Below are 21964 nucleotides of genomic sequence, written 5' to 3'. Positions count from 1 at the left end.
CTACCATCTACATCAGCGTATGAACAACATGGGCATTTTTGAATTTCTTTACTGGCCCATAAAAATTAACCAGCCTTCCCATGTTTTCTTTCTTTTTTTTTTTTTTTTTTTTTGCTGTACACGGGCCTCTCGCTGCTGTGGCCTCTCCCGTTGCGGACGGAGCACAGGCTCCAGACGCGCAGACTCAGCGGCCATGGCTCACGGGCCCAGCCGCTCCGCGGCATGTGGGATCCTCCCGGACCTGGGCATGAACCCACGTCCCCTGCATCGGCAAGCGGACTCCCAACCACTGCGCCACCAGGGAAGCCCCCCATGTTTTCTTAAAGCTTAGATTAATGAATGTCACTAATAACAGTGAGTAAGACTGTCAAAAAAGTTCCATAACACGGGGGCTTATACTGTCAAGTTTTAAAATTTTTCATTTTCTTTAAATCTCACATCTTCAGAAGCCTCTCTCAAAAGGCTGGCTCAAAAGTAGTTAAATTGGTGTAAATATGACACTTAAATGATTTACTCAGACATGTCCTGAGTGCCTATCCTGTTCCAGATGTTATGCTAGGCACCAAGGGTAGACAGCTGAAAAAGACAGCTCCTGCCCTCAGGGTGGCACACGCTAGAGGGAGAGACAAAGAATTACAAGATAATGTGATCAGTTCAAAACAGTTAAATACAGAAGAGTTAACAAATGGAGGGAGAGGAGGCAGGAAAAGGAGAGTACAGATTTTGAGTCTTGCAGGATATTTAGTATGAATAGAAATTCACAAGCAGGAAAGATGAAAAAATGGTTCTAAATACAGAGACCAGCTTGTGCAAAGGCATGGCTCTGAGAACTACATGTAGCATGGCATTGCTGGAACACTGGGGCAAATGCAGCAATAAGGTTTAGACAGGCAGGCAGGGGCAGATGGTAAACACAGCACACTGGCTGGGGAGTCTGCAATGTACTCAGCTGACTGGGGTGGGGGCACTGAGGGGCTTGGTATCACACGGTCAGAAGTGAGTGTTCGGTGGTTATCAGGGCTGCAGTGTGGGAACTAACGGAAGAGAAACAAGACCAGACAAAGGGACCCAGCTGGGGGCCAACAATGCATATACGGAGACAGAGAAGAGTTGAGTGCAGACAGTTCTGGAAAGGATGGAAAAGAGGAAATGGTTTACACAGTCCAAATAACCCCTATTTAAAAAAATTACTTTTCAAAGTACTTACGCGTCTGATACCTACGTGTGTGCGTAGAACACTACATTATCAGTAGTTTAACTGTTATTTGAGAGTACATGGGACACAGTTAAAAACAGTATGTTAAACTCTGTCCCTGAGACTCACCTGATAAAGTGCGTGGAACTTCCCCCTGAGCAGAAATGTTGACCTGGGGCATGTCCATAGCCACGAAATTGTCTACTTGGAATCCCAGCTTATATTCAACCTGTAAAATGGAGAAATAAACAAACTGGATCCGTCATAACAGAAAAGGCACCAACAGCTTGACCTCACTGATTCAGGTCATTAACTAATGAATGCATGAGCCTTTCATAAGAACAAATAATCTAGCTATTTTTTAAAAAGTCCAAATTGTCAGAAACAGTGCTAGGAATGTTCCTTTTGTTTTAAACAGTTGAGGAAACCAAGCCAGGGAAGTTGAATATATGCAATTTAGCTAGAGTGGGAATCCAGCTCAGCTGCGTCTGATTCTAAGACTTTTCCCCACCAGACTGCATTGCCTCTTACATGACCCATTAGATTACTGTCTTGGGGGTGTGTTTATTTTTTTCTTCCAGTTTTATTGAGATGTAATTGACATATATCACTATATAAGTTTAAAAGGGTTACAGCATAATGATTTGACTTACATACATGATGAAATGCTTATCACCATAAGTTTAGGGAACATCTATCATCTCATATAGATACAAAATTAAAGAAATAGAAAAAAATGTTTCCTTGTGATAAGAACTCTTAGAATTTACTCTCTTAACAATGTTCATATATAACATACAGCAGTGTTAATTCTATTTATAAGGTTGTACATTATATCCCTAGCACTTATTTATCTTATAACTGGAAGTTTGTAGTACCTTTTCATTGCCTTCATCCAAGTCCCCCTGCCCACCTCCTCTGGTAACCACATATCTGATCTCTTTTTCTATGTGTTTGTTTGTATGTTTGTTTGTTTTTGAAGTATAAGTGACCTACAATGCTATATTAGTTCCGTTTATGCAACACAGTGATTTTTTTCTATACATTTCAAAATGATCACCAAAATAAATCTAGTTACGTCACCACAAAGATACTGTTTAGTTACTGACTATACTCCCCACGCTGTAAATTTCATATCCTTGACTCTTATTTTGCACCTGGAAGTCTGCACCTCTTAATCTCCCTCACCTATCTCTCTCCTCATCCTCTACCTTATCTCCTCTGGTAACCCTCTGCTTGTTCTCTGTATTTATGACTCGGTTTCTGTCCTGTTATGTTTGTTCATTTGTTCCTAGGAATTTTCAATTGGATAAAAATTCAATCCAGTAAGCCACCCTCTATTTCATGCTCAGAACAGTACCACCACTCTCCTGTACAACCTGCCATCTAGGATTCAGAAATTCTCCTGAGGACCACAGCCACTGACAGAGAAGCCCTGGAGAGGCAGATAGATATGAAGAGCCAAGGGGCTGAGATGTATAATTTACAGACCATGACTAGTCACCAATGTCTTCTCTATCTGATAAAAGCCAAGCTCTGAGGGCCTGCATGTGACTGGTGGATGAAGGTCTGTTCTACAGACCCACTCACCTCACAAGCAGATTCCCAGGTACAAATTTCTCATAGAATATCTAAGCCACATTCTCTAGTCCAGCTTTCACCACTGAGAAAGTTTATGTTTGGATGCCCATCTAACCTCTGGATCTGTTTCTCAAGTGATTCAGAATCAGGAAAGGAAGAGGGGTGACTAGGAAGATGTCCTGGGAACACCACTATTCTCTATCAGTACCTGGCCTACATACGTGGCTTAATAGAACCAATCAGCATCAATCAATAAATATAGTCCTGTGGCTAGAGAGATGTTCATGAAAGAAGGAGTTCAAACTGCAAAGCAATAGGTTAAATTCAGAATGGCTGCCACCTTCAAGACCTTCAGTGAGGCCTTATATTTCACGTTACTCTTTGTCCTGCCCTTGGGGACTCAATAAGAATGGTACCCCTCTCCCATTCAGTGGTCACAAGGGCTTTTTGGTGCAGGTTGGGACTGGCAGAAGCCAAAGGGCAATGGGTTAGGAAAACAGTAGTAGGAAAGAGGTTCAAGAAACCATTCTTCAAGAAACTTAACTAGGAAGAATGTAATCAGGTAATGGTGGGGAGCAGGGCTGGGGGTGGGGGGTGGGGTAGATTTCAAAGCCTTTCTTCTTTTTTCAATGGAAGATACTCAAACGTGTTTATATGCTAATGAAAAAAACCAACAAAAAAAGGACTTAACAAAGAGGAAACAGGGAAAGAGTAACCTTCCAGATTATAAAAGAAAGGATGGACACCTGAGTATTAACTGGGTCAGGAGGTGTTTAAACCATGGATAAGAAGGGCTCAATCCAATGACTGTAACTCCCCCTCTAGGTTTCTCTTTTCACACTCTACTTGAAAGTCCCAGCACGCCGTAGGGGGTATGCAAATATTAAAGTATTGCTTTACAGTTAAGATAGGTATACAAACAATTGTTAAAGGCTGTATTTGGTAAGTGCCATGTTCACAACAAAGGGAATGTTCTTGCTGTTGCACATCAGTGACTTAGTGGCACCTTGGCTAGAAGTGCTCCCTCTCATCTTAGCATACCGAAACACCGTCACTGCCACCAGGGGGTGCGAGAGAGCTGCAGCCCAGCAAGTCTGGGCCAAGAATGGGCAGGCTTTCCCAGCAATACTCATTGACTAACATTAAGAGAACGCATTGACTATATCCCTATATCTATGCTACCTCTAAACAGGGCAATACATGAAGGGCAAGTGCATGAAAAAAAAATCAAGCACAGTCAGCAAGAACTGGATTAGAACCATGAGACTGTGTGACCATTAGGTAAATTACTAACTTTTCCGAGTTTCAGTTTTTATAAAATGAGGCTAGTAGAACCATGTTATGAGGATCAAACAAAATAATTAAGATGACACACCTGTCAGTCTGGCACAGGTCCCCTCTAATAAACGCAGACCCCAGTGGCATCAGCAGTCATTCCAGAGTAGCTACCCTAGGCCCTGCTGCACTTCCCCGTAAGCACCAGCCTACTCCTGACCCCAGAGAGTCTGACACAAGTTTTCCTACGCCCTGCCAAGAACAATACTGCAGCCCTTCTGTTTTGTCCCCCATCTTGGGAACGCCACTATTCTAAACAGCCTCCCATACTCTCAGCCTCTTCACAAGTGTCTTCCCCACCTTCTTCCCAAGCCTGGCTTTCCTAACCCTCAACCCTCAGGGCCTAGACAGCAGGGTCAGCATTCTTCCAGGATCATTAGGTCCTACACACCCCTTCCTCGTGCAAAACCCCCTATACTCTGAAGCTCCCAACTTCTACTCCTAACGGCTATTTCTCACGCCAACATCATCAGTGACACACAGGGACTCTGCAGAGGCCTGGGCGCTTGGCTCACTCTGTCTCCTGCCATCTTCCTGATGGCTTCAATATTAACATTCAGTATTCCTATGCACTGAAGAATTGCCCCATAATCAAAACAAATGCAAAAATCCCACTCTATCAAAGATCCCATCATAACATCTGATTCCTATAAAACCGGTTCTTTGTCTCCAACACTCTGATTCAACCAACATTCATGAAGCACATTTGTAAGCCAAGGGCTATGCTCAGAGTTGGGATGCAATAGCCAATAAAGCTATTTCCATCCTCTCCAGCCTAGCTAGTGACCTGGTTTCAGTTTCCCATAGACTGTGCCCCAAAGACTAGTTACCGACACAGTCATATTGCCCTCAGGACCCTGACCACCTCTCACTCTACTTCTGCTACCCAGCACTGCTGGGGGAAATCACACCTGGAAGAGGAAGTTGCTCCTACACAAAGGTGACCCGCGGCTTCAGGGTAGGCCGTTAATCCTGCTCAGCAATCCCTTCCCCACTCACCCCTCTCTTCCTGGTCTTCTCACTCCAAATCTCACAGGATCTACAGCTTCACCACCTGCTGCCCTCCCCACTCCCTTCTCTCAGACAATGCTCGTCCCCTTTGGCTGGCACACAGGAGCCCCTTCTGCCTTTCTTTTCAGCTCCAGGCAGACCTGTGAGAACACTCCACCTCTGTGCACTGGTCCCAAGGAGAGACCTGTTCTCCCCTCCGAATGACAAACCCTTCTCTCCTCATACACTAGCTCTAGCCCACTTCACCACTGATGGGATTTTGTATCATCAACTCATCTCTCTCACTCTCCTGTATCTTCATTTTCTCCCATATGCCCAATTACCTACTCGACATATCTACCTAATAATCTTACAGCTCTCAAATGTAGCAGATTCAAAAACCAAACTTATTATGCTTCCCCACACTTGCTGTCTCCTTTATTCTAGGTCTCAGTGATTGTAAGCAGAGGCACAGCTAGCCAGGGACCAGAACCCCTGGGGCAGCAGATAAAGCCAGAGGCAAACAGGGTCAAAGGCCTTAACTGCAGTGCTGAGGGCGGGAACAAGACTAGCTCTGGAGAGTCTCAGTGTGGCCAGGGGTTGGGAGCGGAGAAGGGCAGGAGAGAAGTAAGCTTGTGAGTGGAGCTGGGGAGAGTCAGGGGCACGGGGAGAGGTGGTGAAGGGCTGAGTAAGATTTCTGAAGAGCCCACACCTTTGGCCAAGAGCAGCCTGGAACACTAAGAAGTGTGAAAGCACCATGCCTGCCCTTTGCTTCCTCCCTTTTGGATGCACTGCCTAAACATGAAAGGCATTCCAAAGCAGTTCTCTTCTCCCTCTGGAACCTTCAGAGTATAAAATTTTAAGTTGCAGTTTCTGGGGTTAGAAACTGCCAATTATTAAAGGCCAGTTTTTTCCTATTTTGGCATGTATCGCTCTATATCGAATCTCACTTGCCAATGATCCTCTGAAGAAACAGATCTGCTCTAGAGCTAACATTTATAATCTACTGGAACAAAGGAAATCTGAACAGCAGTTGTTTATCAGAAAAAAGAATGAGCCAAAATACTTCAGAAAAGAAACTAGCGAAAATATAAATATTTGAATAAGCTAAGAAATAAACATTTTTGGTAATCTTCCCTTACTTGGAAACAAATGGCAATTGCAAAGAGGCAGCTGCTGAGTAAAGCCACTTCCTTTTGGAACACAGTACAGATTTAAAGTGAATACACTTGCCTACAGCCAAATAGGCTTTTAATTTCTCTGAAATTACCAGAGGTGCTGCATTTCTCATAGAAACCCCACTCTGCAGGTGATACAGCAGGCTGAGCCCCAGGGCTGCTGTAGGAACTCTGGACAAGTTCCCTGCAGACCCTCCTGACAATGATGAATTCCTGAAACCAGATAACAGCTATGGGATGGGAGTGAGTGCAGATTGTATTCTGCTACATTTTGGTATATTTTTGCCTTTCAGCTATCTAAAATATCTACTGACACTTCACAGATGCAGTTGCATGTTTTTTCTGGATATTGGAGAATGTTCTGGAATACAGAAGAAACTAATTATTTGTTAAAGCCACCAGTAGTCATTTTTTTTTTTTTTTTTGAGTGTATGGCCTTGTGAAAGACAAGCAACACCAGAGTTCTCATCCCATCTGGAAATGCAATTAACCCATCATATTTACCAACCACTCACTAAGGCAGTGTGACACAATGTCATGAATAAGACACAGCTCCAGCCTCTGAGAAGACCACAACCTGTTTGGCAAGATAAAAGAGAATCACGTATACACTGGAGAACACTATTATCAAAAGCTTTGATGTGTTAAAACTAATGTTAAAATATCTACAATGTGAAGTGAAATACCAAGAGGCCTGGAGATCTCTGGAAGCAAATACCTCATCTTCTGGCAATTCTTAAAAAGCAAGAACTACAAAGTGTTGGAGCCTGGGAGCCATGGCCCTCCTTCTGAAAGTTCCTGATTGCATCCCAGAGCCAACAGGATCAGGTGAAGAACTCTCCAACATGTCTCTCCTGGCCCCTCGCATGATTTTCCCATTTCAAAAAAATACACACACACACACACACACACACACACAGAGATGCTTGTCTACGCACAGACTATCTTTAGAAGGGGAGACTAGAATCAGGTAACAGTGGTTGCCAATGGAAGAGGAACTCGTGGCTAGATTGCTTGGGGATGGTACTAGGAAAGTGTAGGGGATTTATGTTTCACTGTATACCCCTGTGCCTTTTGCAATTCGTACCACATGCATAAATGAAATACTCAAAAGGTTAACTTTTAAAACAGACAAACTTCAATTAAACAACTGTGCTAAATAAAATCACCGAAGAGATTATGAACTAAAACTGGAATTAGGAGCTGCAATGGAGGCCGAACCTGAAATTAGATTTAACGTACACACGTTCCTTAGTTTTTTACTATAAAACGTTTTAAGATATAACATGATTAGCACTTTCCTCTAAATTCTTACACCTGCTACAGATGAACTGTGAAATAAGTTTAGCTATATATTCAAACTATGAATTCCATTCATTTTTCCAAATTTACAACTTTATTCAGACTAAAATATCTGGAAAATCCCAGGTGTGCAACTAGTTTGTCAACTAGCTTGTCAAGTGTACCCAACCTATGTTTTCACACTTCTAGATACAGGAATCCACCTCTCCTAAAGCAGCACATTCTAACTTTGAAAAGCTCTAACTGTTCAGAAGTTCCCCATTTGTTGAGCTGTGCCCTGTGGCTTCTACCTGTGCATCTCTTCCACAGTCGGTTAAGGAATACCTGTAACTAACTACCAGGTGCTACACCAGGCACAAGGGACACAGAGAAGGACAAAAAGAGGTTCCTACCCTTAACATGCTCAGCACCTTGGAGGGAGACAGACAAGAAAATCAACTACTAAAATATTCTTAGAGTATGATAAGGGCTATGAGGGAGGAAAGAGAAGGTCACTGTGGGTACAGCAAAGGGCACCTGACATGGAAGAAACAGAGGTGACACCAAGTGTAAGTTTTGAGATAAAAAGAGTAATGAGGTAAAGAATGAGGAAAGGGCATTTCTAGCAGAGCAAACAGCAGCAATGTAACGGGGCACAGGGCATTCCAGAAATTGCCAGACAGCCCCCCCCCCCGAAAAAAATGGCAGTAAACAATTAGCAGGAGGGCAGGCAGAAAAAGAAAAGGCAGGGATGAGATCATGAAGGCTCCCTAAGAAATAGAACTTTATTCTGGTGGCAACCGAGAGCCCTAGGACAGCTTTGCGGGGGGGTACAGCAAGAGGTCAGTCCAGAGGCAAGACCAGTTAGAAGACTATTTCTGTATCTAGTTAAGAAACAATGAAAGCCCAAACTAAGGATGAGGCATTAGTCTCGAGAGAGATAGGAAACGAATTTAAGCTGTAATTATGAGAGAGAATAATCTGGACTGGGAAGGTGAAGGAGGAGTCTAGGATCCCTTCTAGGCTTCTGGCCTCGACGTGTAAATAAATGTGATGGCCTCCAACAAGTCAGGGAGCTTCTGCCTTACGAGGACTATCATACCAGCAGGAGCAGTCCACATGTGCGCTAATGATGGTATTTAATACCCGCCACAGAAGTCGTTTAGAAATGATGCTCTACAAGATAATGTGAAGAACATGAACGTACAACAGAGCTATGCCAAGGCTCCTCCTAATCCACATGTGCCCACGCCAACACTGCTTCCCGTTCAAACATATACATTCATCTGAGCCCCTTCTTCTATCCGCTCTCCTCCACTCCAATTTCCTCCTTGTGACAGGCTCCTAAAACTCCTCAGGCACCCACTATCAGCAGTCAGACCCCTGAAACTCACTCCAAATTAAAAAAAAAAAAAAAATTAGTGTATATTTTTAAAAACGAATGAAAAGAGAAGGTTTAATTCTGTTCAATTCTAACTGCCACATCCCACACTGCCTTTTTATTCATAAGTCACTACTCGTACACTTGCCCAGAAAATATTCTCATGGTATATCAGCATTTTTTTTCCCAAGTGGGCCCAGAAACAATCACATCCTATTCAAAGTCAGCAGCTTACCCAGAATAGAATCTCTACTATTTCATTAGATTTTTCACTATTTTAAAATATATGTATTATTTGTTTTCATATTCATCAACATTAAAGATAGGAAAAGTAACAAAGGACTAACCATCAATTTTTTGGAGAATATAAAAAGCTTCTCTGCCTGAAAGATTCACAGAAACGATGGATCTCAGAGTTGCAAGGGAACTTAAGATTCAAGACTGCCACTCCACAATGTTTAAATTCCTTCTACAGCACTACCACCAAATGGCTACCCAGTGCAGATCACCTCTACCAGTGAGAGGAAACAATCACACTGGCTAAAAGTGAAACCTAGTTCTAAACACAGGTGCAAAAATTACTGGTTGAAAGGGTTTTGCGTTACGGGATTTTAATATATAATTTCAAATTATTTCCCCACGATTACCTGTTCATTATAAAGGAGAGAAATTTACAGTGGAGAAACCTGGTGAACTGTGTGATCACAGTTAACATCAACAGTAAGGGGACAAATTGACATCGTGTGCACTGTGGAGGACAGCAATGCTGTAGTGTCACCACCAAGGAGACATTCCGGAATCTAACCGTAAGGAAACCTCAGACAACTCAAACTGAGGGACAGTCCACTGGCCTGTATGTTCCTAAATGTCAAAGTCAAGAAACACAAAGAAAGGGCACAGGAGAAAAAGGGCTATAAAGAACATGATTGGGATAACGGATGAAATATGAGTTCTGTAGATTAGATAATAGTATTGTGTTAATATTAAGTTCCTAACCCTGTTCTTAGAAAATATACACTGACATATTTAGGAGTAAAGGGACACAATGCATGCAATTCACTTGCACACAGTTCAACGGGAAAAAGTGTGTGTGCATGAGGGTGGGGAGAATGAGCGAATGAATGATAAAGTAAGTAAATGGAGCAAAAACCAGTGACAATTAGTGAACCTGGGTAAAGGATATTCTTTGAGAATTCTTTGTACTGTTCTTATAATTTTCTCTATGTTTGAAATTATATCAAAATTAAAAGTTACCCGCCACAAATAATAATGTCACACAATGTTATATAAGAATACTGAAAAATGTATTAGCTGTTTCCTTGAAGAGTCCAGGTGCCTACCCATTCAAACGAACAGACCTCAGATTAAAATGTCTCAGGTGAACCTTTTCTGAATTACCTATATCATTTATGCTGGCACTTCAGTACATCCAAGTTACCATCTACTATATGTTCTTAGTTCACATGAAATTTCTCCCTCTGTTTTTGCAGATTTCACCCTAAAGAGATCTATCCACTCCTAAAAGAACACCCCCCAAAGCAATAATGTTGGACAGTTGAGGTGCTCTAGACAGCAAGGCACATATGCTTTACCCAGGATCCAAGCTAATTCAACTTTAATCACAGAATTCCTGCAGCTATGTTTTAATGCATGTATGTGTATGTGTGTACATTTCTCTAATGTACATGTGAGTATATGTAATAATGTGGATATATGCATATTTATATAATCATTTTTACTTATCTGACTGGCAAACAAATATACTTAAAATATTTCGCATTAAATGGTGAATTGAAAGAAGCACTCTTAGTCACTTTGTAAGGAATGTTGGCTTATTGGTACCATCTTGGGAGAGGGAAGGGAGAAAGAATGTGACGATATCAATCAAAATTTTCATCATGCACAGTCTCTGACCCAGTCATTTCACTTCCTGGTCACAACGTACTACTCAGAAATAATGCCAAAAGTACACAAAAATTTCTGAACAAATTAAGATGTTCTTAATGTATGTATACATACATACTCATAAACATTCACACACCCATATTTTTTGCTTCTATATTCATCAATAATAAAGTTAGAAACAGCAACAAAAGATGAACTATTAATTGTTTTTACCATCCTTTTACCATGGATTTTGCCTGCCAAATGAAGTGAAGAAACTATTTGTAGTAGTGAAAGGAAACATTGTTTGAAATAGTAAAATGCTATTAAAAGTCCATGCATCAATGAGGCACTTAACAAATAACAATACATCGTACATCCATATGATATCATATTATAAAGCCATTAAAGAGACTGAGTTAAATCTGAAAGTAGAGAAATAGAAAGACGCCAAGACATAGTATCAGGTGGGGGAAAAACACTGTACAACACGTGTTAGAAAATCCCCTTTTTGTTTAAAAAGGAAAAAGAAATGAGCTTTGAAGTATACCAAATTATAAACAATGATTACTTCTTGGTACAGAGGTACAAAGTCTTAACAGTTCTTAAAACAATTCTATAATAATTGATTTTCCCAATAACCATTATTGTTTTCTAAGTAGACAAAAAATGATCTATATTAAAGTGATCAAACTTAAATGACCTGCAACAAATATAAGGACAAATACCACTTTATAATAATTTTAAAATAAACTGTACAGTAGGTATTCTTATTTGTTTTTAGTAGCAAGAACTATTTTTATTTCCCAAATAAAACCCTACTCAGAAGCTTATACATAATGCTGCCAAAAGAAACTGAAGTTGATCGGGGGAGGTGGGCTCTACATTCAGCCTCTCACTCTCTGACCTAAGAGAAAACTTATCATGTTAGAGGAGCCCAGACAGTCAGAAGACATGTGAAGAATTCAGCAACAAGCAAACCAGGCAAGAGGTTCGTCATAGTTACACACAGGTGCTTATGTGTGCTGTACCTGACTTTTACCACTTCTCCATAAATGGGAGAACTATATCCAATACCTCAAACGTGTCTGAAACACCTCACTTACAAATTCCCCCACCCCTCACTCGTATCACTTCACCATAGCAGCACAGTCATTAACAGGTCCAACTGTCCCCTCTTCAAGCTAGAGCTACATCCCTATTTGAAAAGCTTGAAAAGGTGTAAGTGTTCTGCCATAAGCTAGTCACATAAATGATGACTACCTTCATTTCCAAGGATTTGAGAAAGTCTAGAGGACTAGGCTCAAGATTTAAAATAGAAATCTGAAAAGATCCAGTACTGCTACAGCCCACCACCCACTGACCCCCTTGTGCGGTTGGCAGCCCATTCCTCAGATACAGTCCTTGCCTCAGCCTCTGGGCCTGGGTGGTCCTGTCTTGGCATCTTTGGTTGACCGCTCTCTTACCTTGGACTTTGCATGCCAAGTGAAGTGCAGGAAATTTGTCTCGCTGGGTACTAACAGGTTAAAGGATAGGGCGTAGTGACTAATAAGATCATTTCTCACATAATAAAGTTCTGCATCAAGACCTAGAAAAAAAATAGGGAAAAAAATTAAATGCCCATAATACCCTCAAAAGCATTAACCATCAGTATTTCAAATACTGATTATTATAAAAATAACATTGATGTACAAATGCACATCACAAACATGTCCCACATGTGCTGCCTTACAAAGTAGGAAGAACACGGGATTTCATCATTGCCAACAAGGATTAAGAAACTGAGACTCAGGACAATTAAGTGGTCCTCCAGCTAAGCACAGGAGTGCTGGAGCCACAACTCTGGGAGCCACACTGTCTTCCGAGAACCACCAATGTGACACACTTCCTTTTGGAAACAGACCTTCTCAGAGAAATGCCTACCAACAAAAGCCCCTTAACCCCACAAAACTGATGAGGATTTAGAAAGAGAGATAGGCACCTGGGTGAAAATATTAGTGTGAACCAAGGCCTCAAGACCCCAGCCAGAGATGACCTCGGCTTCTGTCAGTACGACATGCTGGCTGCTTGGACGGCATGTTACTAAGGTACACTCACACCACTGCCACACAGACACACGTTCTCTTCCCAATCTGAACTACAAGGTGGAGAACACCATATTTCTCGTATTCTTGGGACAGTCCTCTGCACAAAGCAGATGCTCAGTAAACACTTGTTAGACAAGTTAGCACTGCAGATAAAAAGAGAAATAATCGAGATGCCTGAGAAATGTTGGAGATTTCAAATCTCACTCATGGCCATACCACTTTCTTGCCCAAGGTGACATCCAACCTCAAACACACATCACATTTCTCAATTAGGTGATACCCCTTCTTAAAATAAAAATTTTAAAGGCAAAATTTAATCACCATCTTGAGTGGAAAACCAGTAATTACTGTGAAAAAATACAAGGTAACCAAAAAAAAAAACAATCAATTAAAAGGAAAACAAAACATTACTAAATGCTAGCTAAATACTGTGGCCTACACCAAGGCAGTGAGCCTCAGCCCAGCTCATTGTTTACAAAAAGGGAGGAATGGGATAATAGCAAGTGTTTGAGAGAGGTAAAGAATCAGAGGTTTTCTCTACGATAACCCAAAAGAACTGAAAGAATGAAAGCAGAGAGTAGCAGGGAGTAAGTTCTCTCAATTGATTGACTGTTATTTAAAGTCGGGACTAGGTGTCCCTCTAGTAATGCATGACACATTCCACACATAGGAGGGAAAAAGGTACAGGGGAGGCCAACTGAAATGCATATTTCATACTTACTGAGCCTTATACCATGAGTCTAAAACACCTTGTGGTATGCAAAGAGGTCAAGGTGAAGCTCTCACACCTCCTAAGATACAGATATAGAAATGAATAACTCTGCTATAGGCATTTCTCCTGTAAAATTAGTTTTCTCATTTCTGAACTGAATCTAATACAATCATTAATTCAGAAATGAGATTTGAGGCTTACATAGGGGAAAGTTGCTGCACTGGTTGAGCAGCACTTCTTTATTGATCCTATAGAGGAAACCAAATGCAATGAGAGAAAGTTAGAGGTCTTCTGCAAAAGGCTCTCCCTGCCAGCAGAACAGGAAGTGTAGCAAACAACTGGGGAGGGAGGACTGGTGGGGCTGGAGAAAGGAGGGTAGGGGAAAGAAAGTAAGAAGGTGGGAGAGAGGTAGGAGGGAAATGCAACAAGAAAGCTGGGTACAAAGAAGGCCATCAGCAAACACAATAACTGTAAATAGCTTAAATTTTGCTTGTTTTTAAAAATGTTTTTTTTACTCTAGTCTAGATTGATGCTGTTCACAAGAGATATACAATACCTAGAACAAAATTTTAAAATATATGCCAGGTTAAAAGGGGGAGAAAAACAAAGAAGTAAATATGGCAGTACTGACATGAGACCAATTAGAACTTAAGGTACAAAGACTTTATATTAATAAATTCATTAATAAATATGAATGTATTAGTAAGAAAAAGTTCATATTCATAAAAACATAAGATACAGTAGTACAACTAACAAACGAGCTTCAAATATAGAAAGCCAAAAAAAAAAAAATCAAGAAGAAATAAATACACAATCATAGTTGGAAACTAACATCCTTCAGAAAACAGAAGATCAAAACAGATAAAAATTTAGTGTGGACATATAATTTGAACAATGTAATTATGGGACATGAAACAAGGGAGGTTAATCATGAATTAGACCCATAAACATTTTTACAAAAGGATTCTAACTTGAAATAATGCAGGCTACCTTCTCTGATCAAATACCACAATAAAGAAATTAACCATAAGGATAAAGTCAAAAGGTGATTACTTTAAAAGATTAGTAGGGACTTCCCTGGTGGTCCAGTGGTTAAGAGTACGACGCGGAGTTCCAACGCAGGAGATTCGGGTTTGATCCCTGGCTGGGGAACTAAGATCCCACACACTGCAGGGCAACTAAGTCCGAGCGCCACAACTACAGAGCCCACATTCCCCAACTGCACAGCCCACGTGCTCTGGAGCCCATGCGCCACAACTAGAGAGAAGCCCGCGCACCGCAACGAAGAGCCTGCACACTGCAACAAAGGATCCTGCATGCCACAACTGAGACCTGACGCAGCCATAAATAAACAAACAAACAAATAAATAAATAAGAAAAAAAGGAGACACAGACTAACAATATTTAGGAAGAGGCAACGTTACTACAAATCCTATAGATGTTAAAAAAAAGAATATTATGAACAACCTAGTGACAATTCAGTAATTTAGATAAGATTAAAAAAATCTTTGTTTTTACCAAAACTGACAAGAAGAAATTAAAAATCCAAATAATCAAAAACCTTCCCTCAAAGCTCCAGGTCCAGATGAATTCTACCAAAACATTTAAGGAAGATATAACACCAATCTTGCACAAACTTTCAGAAAATAGTCAAAGAAAGAACTTCCTAACTCATTTTATGTTACACTGATATTAAAACCTGACTAAAACATTGTAAGAAAATTAGACTGACTTCCCTCGTGAACATAGACACATTCTCTATCAAACATTAGCAAACTGAGTCCAGCAATACAGAAAAAGGTTAATACATCATGACCAAGTGTTTACAAAAGGTAAACCTTTAAAAATCAATATAATTAAACACATTAATGAATAAAAGGCAAAACCCCAGATCATCTCAATAGATGCAGAAAATGCATTTGGTAAAATTCAAAGCCTAATAATGATTTAAAAAAACTGGGCAAACTAGGAAGAGAAATAAACCTTCTTAGTCTGGTAAACAGTATCTACAAAAACACTATAGCTAACATCATACCCAATGGTGAATTTAAATTCTTATTTCTAAGATCAGAAACAAGGCAAGGATGTCCACTTCCAACACTTCTATTCAACCTTGCGCTGGAGGTCATAGCCAATTTATAAGACAAAAAGTATAAAAGTTAGAGAGGATGAACTATAGCTCATTATTCACAGATGATAGGATTACATGTGCAGAGAAAACACTATGAAATATATTATTAATAAAATACTACTAAAACCAATTCATGAATTTAGCAAAGCCTCAGAATACAAGGCCGATATTCAAAAAATTACTTGTCTCTCTATATACTAGCAACAATTGGAAAATAAAATTTAAAAATCAATACCATAACATAAAAGAAAACAGTATCTAGAAATAATTCTAACTAAAGATAAGACCTCTTTACTTGGAAACTACAGAACATGACTAAGAAAAATTAGAGATGACCTAAGTAAGTGGAGAGATACCATTCTCTTAGATAAGCCTCAGCACTGTTAAGAGGTTAAGTTTCTTAAATTGATCTATAGCTTTAAAGTAATCCTAATCAAAATCCTAACAGATTTTCTGAAGAAACAAATTAACTTTAAAATGAAATTTAAATGCCAAAATAACCTTGAAGAAAAGAAAAGAAAAAGACAACGTTGGAAGACTCACGCTACCTCATAGGTAATGTAAGGATTCCAGTTATCATCCTATTTCACAACAGGATGAAGAACTAGAGTAATCAAGACAGTGTGGTATTGGTATAAGGATAGATATATCAATGGAACAAAACAGAATCCAGAACTAAACCCACAAGGGTCAATGGAATTTCAACAAAGGCACAATGGCCATTCAATTAAAGTGATGCTAAATCAAATGGATAAAGGTATGGGGGAAAAAATTTTGAGCCCTATCTTACATATTACACAAAACCTGACCTGAGATTGATTACAGACCTAAATGTAAAGACTAAAACTATAAAGCTTCTAGAAGAAAATGATTATCTTCACAACCTGGGTTAAGCAAACATTTCTTGGACTGGCCACATAAACCACGAACCCAAAGAGAAAAAACTGATGAATTGGTCATCATTAAAATTAAAAACTTCTGCTCCTTAAAAGATATTAAGAAAATGAAATTCAAGTCACAAACTGGGAGAAAATATTCACAACTCATACACCTAAAAGGACTTGTTTCTAGAATAAAGATCTCTTATGAACCAAAAATAAAAGACAACCCAATTAAATAAAATAGGCAAAAGATGTGAACATACATTTTGTAAGAAAAGATATGTAAATAGACAATGAGCATATGAAAAGGTGCTAAACATTATTAGTTATCAGCGAAATACAAATTAAAACCACAATGAGATACCATTTCCACTCACAAGAATGACTAAATGTTGGCAAGGATGTGGAGCAACTGCAACTCTCATACATTGCTGGGAAGGTAAAAATGTTCAACTACTTTGGAAAACAGGCAGTTTCTTATAAAGTTAAGCATATGCCTACTCAGACCCAGTAATTCCACTCCTAGGTAATTATCCAAAAGAAATGAAAACATATGATTCCACAAAAAAACTCGTATGTGAACACTGATAACACTTTTATTCAGAATAGCCAAAACTGGAAACAACACAAATGTCCATCAGCAGATGAATGAATAACCAATTGAGGATATTCATACAATGGAATACTACTCAGCAATGAAAATAAACTGTTGAGACTCTGTAACAAAAGGGATGAATCTCAGAGACAATGAGTCAAAGAAGCTGTACACAGAGTACATCCTATATAATTCCATTTATATAACGTTCTAGAGCAGGCAAAATTAATCTGTGGTGACAGAAATCAGATTAGTGTGGTTGCTTGGGAGGGGGTTGGGAGGGAGATTGCTGAACTGATTACAAAGGGAACCTCCTGGGGTGATGGAAATATTCTGCATCTAACGGGGGGGGGGGTTACATAGGCGTATGCATTTTTCAAAACTTGACCAACTGTATCTGCACGTTTCATTGTATGTAAAGTTTACCTAAATTTTTTTAAGAGGGAAAAAAAGAGTCAACACGTTTTTACCTCTCTTTTCCAGTCTCAAAAAGCTTACATACCATCGAATGTTACTATCACCAAGATAAAAAGTTTCAGAAAAAAAGAATTAATCTTAAGTGATCAACAACTTCCAAATTTAAATTTCAAACATCATTCACAGGGAAAGGAAGAATTCTGTTCCTAATAAATAACAGTTATAAGGTTATTACCGGTAATAACACCGATGTGTAAATATTTAAATTTTCCAGCCACAGTTCAAAGTGTCAGGAACATCTAGGAGTTGCGTAAATCCAACTCCACATAAAGCTCCTTCCCAGTACCTTAGCTCCCTCATTCATTGAGGATTCTGGAACCAGTTTATGAAATTTCTACATACCCTTTTCCTGTGACTTATTATGGCAGACTCCCAATGTACCTGAGACCAACCCACTCTCAACCCAACTTCAATGATCCTTTTATTCCTCCACTCCAACAACCTTCATCCATACCAAAGCGACCCATTTCTACGCACAGTGACAACATAGAACTTGCTCTACCTCCAAAATCTTAAACTGTAATTGTCTCAGTAGTTAGTAGCTCCTGAGCTCCTTCCCTTTATTGTTACAACAGCTGTTCTGTGGGCTCATAATACCGCCAGTGTCCATAGTCCTCTGGTTTCTCCCATTTGATGACAGCAATTATTTACCTTAGTTTCTTCTTACTGGCCTCAACGCCAGTTACTGCAATTACTTTCTTACCAGTACCCTCAACTTTCTTCCACAGCCTATATCAAGACATGCATACCCTACCCTGAAAACAGCCAATCTTGAACTTGACTTGACACCCCTACTCCTTGTCTTCTCTGGTGCTATAACTGAATGCTGCATAATCCTGAATGAAGTCATTCCCACAAATGAGTCACTGCAAAACCATGACTTCTATGCTCAACAAATAAAGTAATATACATAAGCTGTTGACAGTCTGGAGCCCTGTGATCCATATCTTAATGACCACCAAAATAAACTGAAAATTTTAAATTCACTACCCTAGATTGAGGTATTGAAACTGTATTACAACCGTTAAACCGAGTTGCTGTTTCCTGACTAGATTTTGAAAGCATTTATTTTGAAATAGCCATTCTTTATTAACTCGGGTAGTTATTCCTAGTTTGGAAGGGTTTGAATTTCTTCAAAGAAGCCACTAAATGTAGGTTCAAATTTTCACCTATCAAATTAGCAAATACAGTCTGTTCTGTCATAAGACAGGTTCCTGAACACCAATTAGCTTGTAAGTGGTTAGTAAATAACAATACCAGTACAACACAGAAATTGTGTCAGTTTACATTTGAATTTTCCCAGGCAAGGGGAACTGGAATAGCAGGTAAAGAATTATAACTTTCAGTGGAAAAGGAAAAGACCCTCACTCAACTCAGCTACCGCCAGGCAGGAGCCCTCTCAGCCCTATTTTAAGAAAACTAAAAATAAGCACCTGCACGCAGCGCTCTCTCCTCAGAGGACCACCACCAGTCTCTGTATGGCTCCTGGACCTAGGAAGCTGCACTTCCTCTTGTGTCCAACTCTATGGCAGCCCCAATGGCTTAGAAAGCTGCTCTCATCTGCACTATCTCAAGAACATGCAAGCCAGCGATTTCCACCCTATTATGTTTTAACATCTTTAACTGTCCTCTGAAGCAGCCTCAGCCACCCTAAGTGATTTGACCAGGCTGTCCAAGTTATCTCATAAGGTATCAATTATGCTTTTGTTAGTAATTGGTTTGAAAACTGCAGAGGTCTTGAATGGTTTGCCCTTAACCTTATTCTTCCCGTAAGTCCTGTTATTTTCAGTGACTTGGAAACCTTAAAGGTTTTGTTTTGTTTCTTTCAATGTATTTGATGTTGTAACAGAAATGCTTATGTTCTTTAAATACAATACTGAATGTTAGGCAGGGTGGCAAGCAAGCAATTTGTGAACATATATCAATGTTTTATAAATATTTATACTCTGACCCACTAAGTCCAATTCGAAAAATTCATCCTAAGGAAACCAAATATAGATCCAAATGTTTACGTATAAAGATATCAATCCAAATAAAACTTAAAATTGAAGAAAAGTGACAATATAAACTACCAGCAATAGAGCAGTAATCAATAAACTATAATATATCCATAACAGAGAATAATAGTTTTCAACAATTTACTCTAAGCCATTATACCCCTTCAGTCAAATCTCTCCTGTTCATCCATGTGACATATTGAGCTTCCCCTTTGAAGACAGGTTTTAATGACTAAAAAAACACTGAAAAAGACTATGAAGCCATAAACAGGACTGTTACAAATAAATTTTAATGAATTGAGTTTTGCTTAGAATGTTACATTCAATAAGAACAGGCAAGATACAAACTATATACAGCAAAATTTTAATAATGTCTGGCATCTAGCATAGTTCCCTTGCATAAAATAGGTGTTCAATAAATGTCTGGTGAATTAAAGTTAAATGTACATGTATATGCACCCTCAGTGCTCATAGCAGCACTATTTACAACAGCCAAGACATGGAAGCAACCTAAATGTTCATCAACAGATGAATGGATAAAGAAGATGTGGTATATATATACAATGGAATATTACCCAGCCATTAAAATGAATGAAATAATGCCATGTGCAGCAACATGGATGGACCCAGAGATTATCATATTAAGTGAAGTAAGCCAGACAAAGATAAATATCATATGATATCACTTATATGTGATACAAATGAACTTATTTACAAAACAGAAATAGACTCACAGACATAGAAAACAAACTTATGGTTACCAAAGGGGATGGAGGGTGGAGATAAATTAAGAATTTGGGATTAACATATACACACTACTATATATAAGATAAATAAACAACAAGGACCTATTGTATAGCACAGCAAACTACATTCAATATCTTATAATAACCTATAATGGAAAAAGAATCTAAAAAAGAATATATATACATTCAGAATATATATTCAGTTATATATATAACTGAATCAGTTTGCTATACACCTGAAACCAACACAACATTGTAAATTAACTATACTTCAATTTATAAAAAGGTTAAAAAAAAAGAGGACCTGCATTAAAAAAAAAACTGTACATGTATATGCACAATGTGTGTGTTCCATTTCTCAAAAAAGAAAGGAAATACCAAAAAATATGAACAGCAACTGATTATAAATGGTGGATATGGGTTATGCTTTTATTCTTTTTCTTAAATTTCTTATGAAAGTTAAGTTAAACTGGGAAAAATAAAAGTTAGTTTTCAAAAACATGTTTAAAGAAATATGCATACAGCTACAGCAACTCACTAAACAAAAACGCAATTACTGCCTAGAATAATCCATGAAGGCCAGTAAAAGCTAGAGAAAGCCCTCAAACAAAATTCAATTTTAAAAAATCACATTGGTAAAGATAATATCTTTGATATATCAAGATTAACACTAGTAATAATAATTTACTAATGACTAAAACACTTTCCTTCAACTTTCCCTTAAAATACCCAACCAAAAGGTAAAATTTGGCAAAGCACTATGAACTGAAAAGCTCATAGTGAAAAGTTCAAAGCTCAGAAAGAGCTTCACCATGCAACAGTGACAATGGGGCTGAAATGAGAAGAAAATCCCTGGACTACCCATGCTCACTGTCTGAATAAGGATAACATGGGAAATCCTGAAGATGACAGGGAAGGCAATACAGCTGTAGGTTTCAGGGAAATCAGAAGTGGGCCAAGAATTACATTCCCAGACAAATTCTCATCATACGTGAAGACAACAGATTCTCAAAAAATACACCGATTATGTATCCTTCCCCAAAAGTTACTCCAAAACATACTGAAAGGTTAATAACACTTTTATTTCTAACGTGAGGTAATCATTTTACACTGAGGTTTATATAATACATAATAATTCAAGTATAATCATCATGAATATAACTCTAAATGAAATGTAAGGAGTCCAAAAAATTCCCCAAATATTAGAAATGCAAAGAGAACCCAATGTAAGTACAATCTTCCCAAAATAATAGAAATATGAAGAGAACCCAATGTAAGTATAATCATGGTACAAAACTATCAGTCTATGACTGATCTTAGCATGTTGATATGTGTATCTCCATCCATAATTAATATGGCTGAGTGGACATGCAGACACACCACGACCATACTCTAAAGGAAATTCAATTCTTTCAAAGCATCAATAAGAGATTTAGAAAAAGTGATCTGCTATAATGAAAAGCACAGTCAGTTTCATAGAGTAGAAAATGTATAAGCCATAATCTGACCACAG

The 21964-nt window shown here is 38.9% G+C and overlaps 1 protein-coding gene across 2 annotated transcripts in view; it reads right to left on the bottom strand.

Annotated features, from left to right (window-relative positions):
- RYK (receptor like tyrosine kinase) overlaps positions 1–21964 on the bottom strand; it is a 95087-nt gene that overhangs the window by 51902 nt on the left and 21221 nt on the right. For both annotated transcript variants that reach the window (XM_060099679.1, XM_060099680.1), the window contains exons 2-3: positions 12292–12413; positions 1325–1424 (exon numbers count right to left, since the gene is read on the bottom strand). In XM_060099679.1, coding sequence (XP_059955662.1) covers positions 1325–1424; positions 12292–12413 — 222 coding nt within the window. The remainder of the gene's footprint in view (positions 1–1324; positions 1425–12291; positions 12414–21964) is intronic.

This window comes from Mesoplodon densirostris, chromosome 5, assembly GCF_025265405.1.
Source record: "Mesoplodon densirostris isolate mMesDen1 chromosome 5, mMesDen1 primary haplotype, whole genome shotgun sequence".
Taxonomy (NCBI): Eukaryota; Metazoa; Chordata; class Mammalia; order Artiodactyla; family Ziphiidae; genus Mesoplodon; species Mesoplodon densirostris.
The sequence above is the reverse complement of the archived record's forward strand: the minus strand, read 5'-3'. Positions and strand labels throughout refer to the sequence as shown.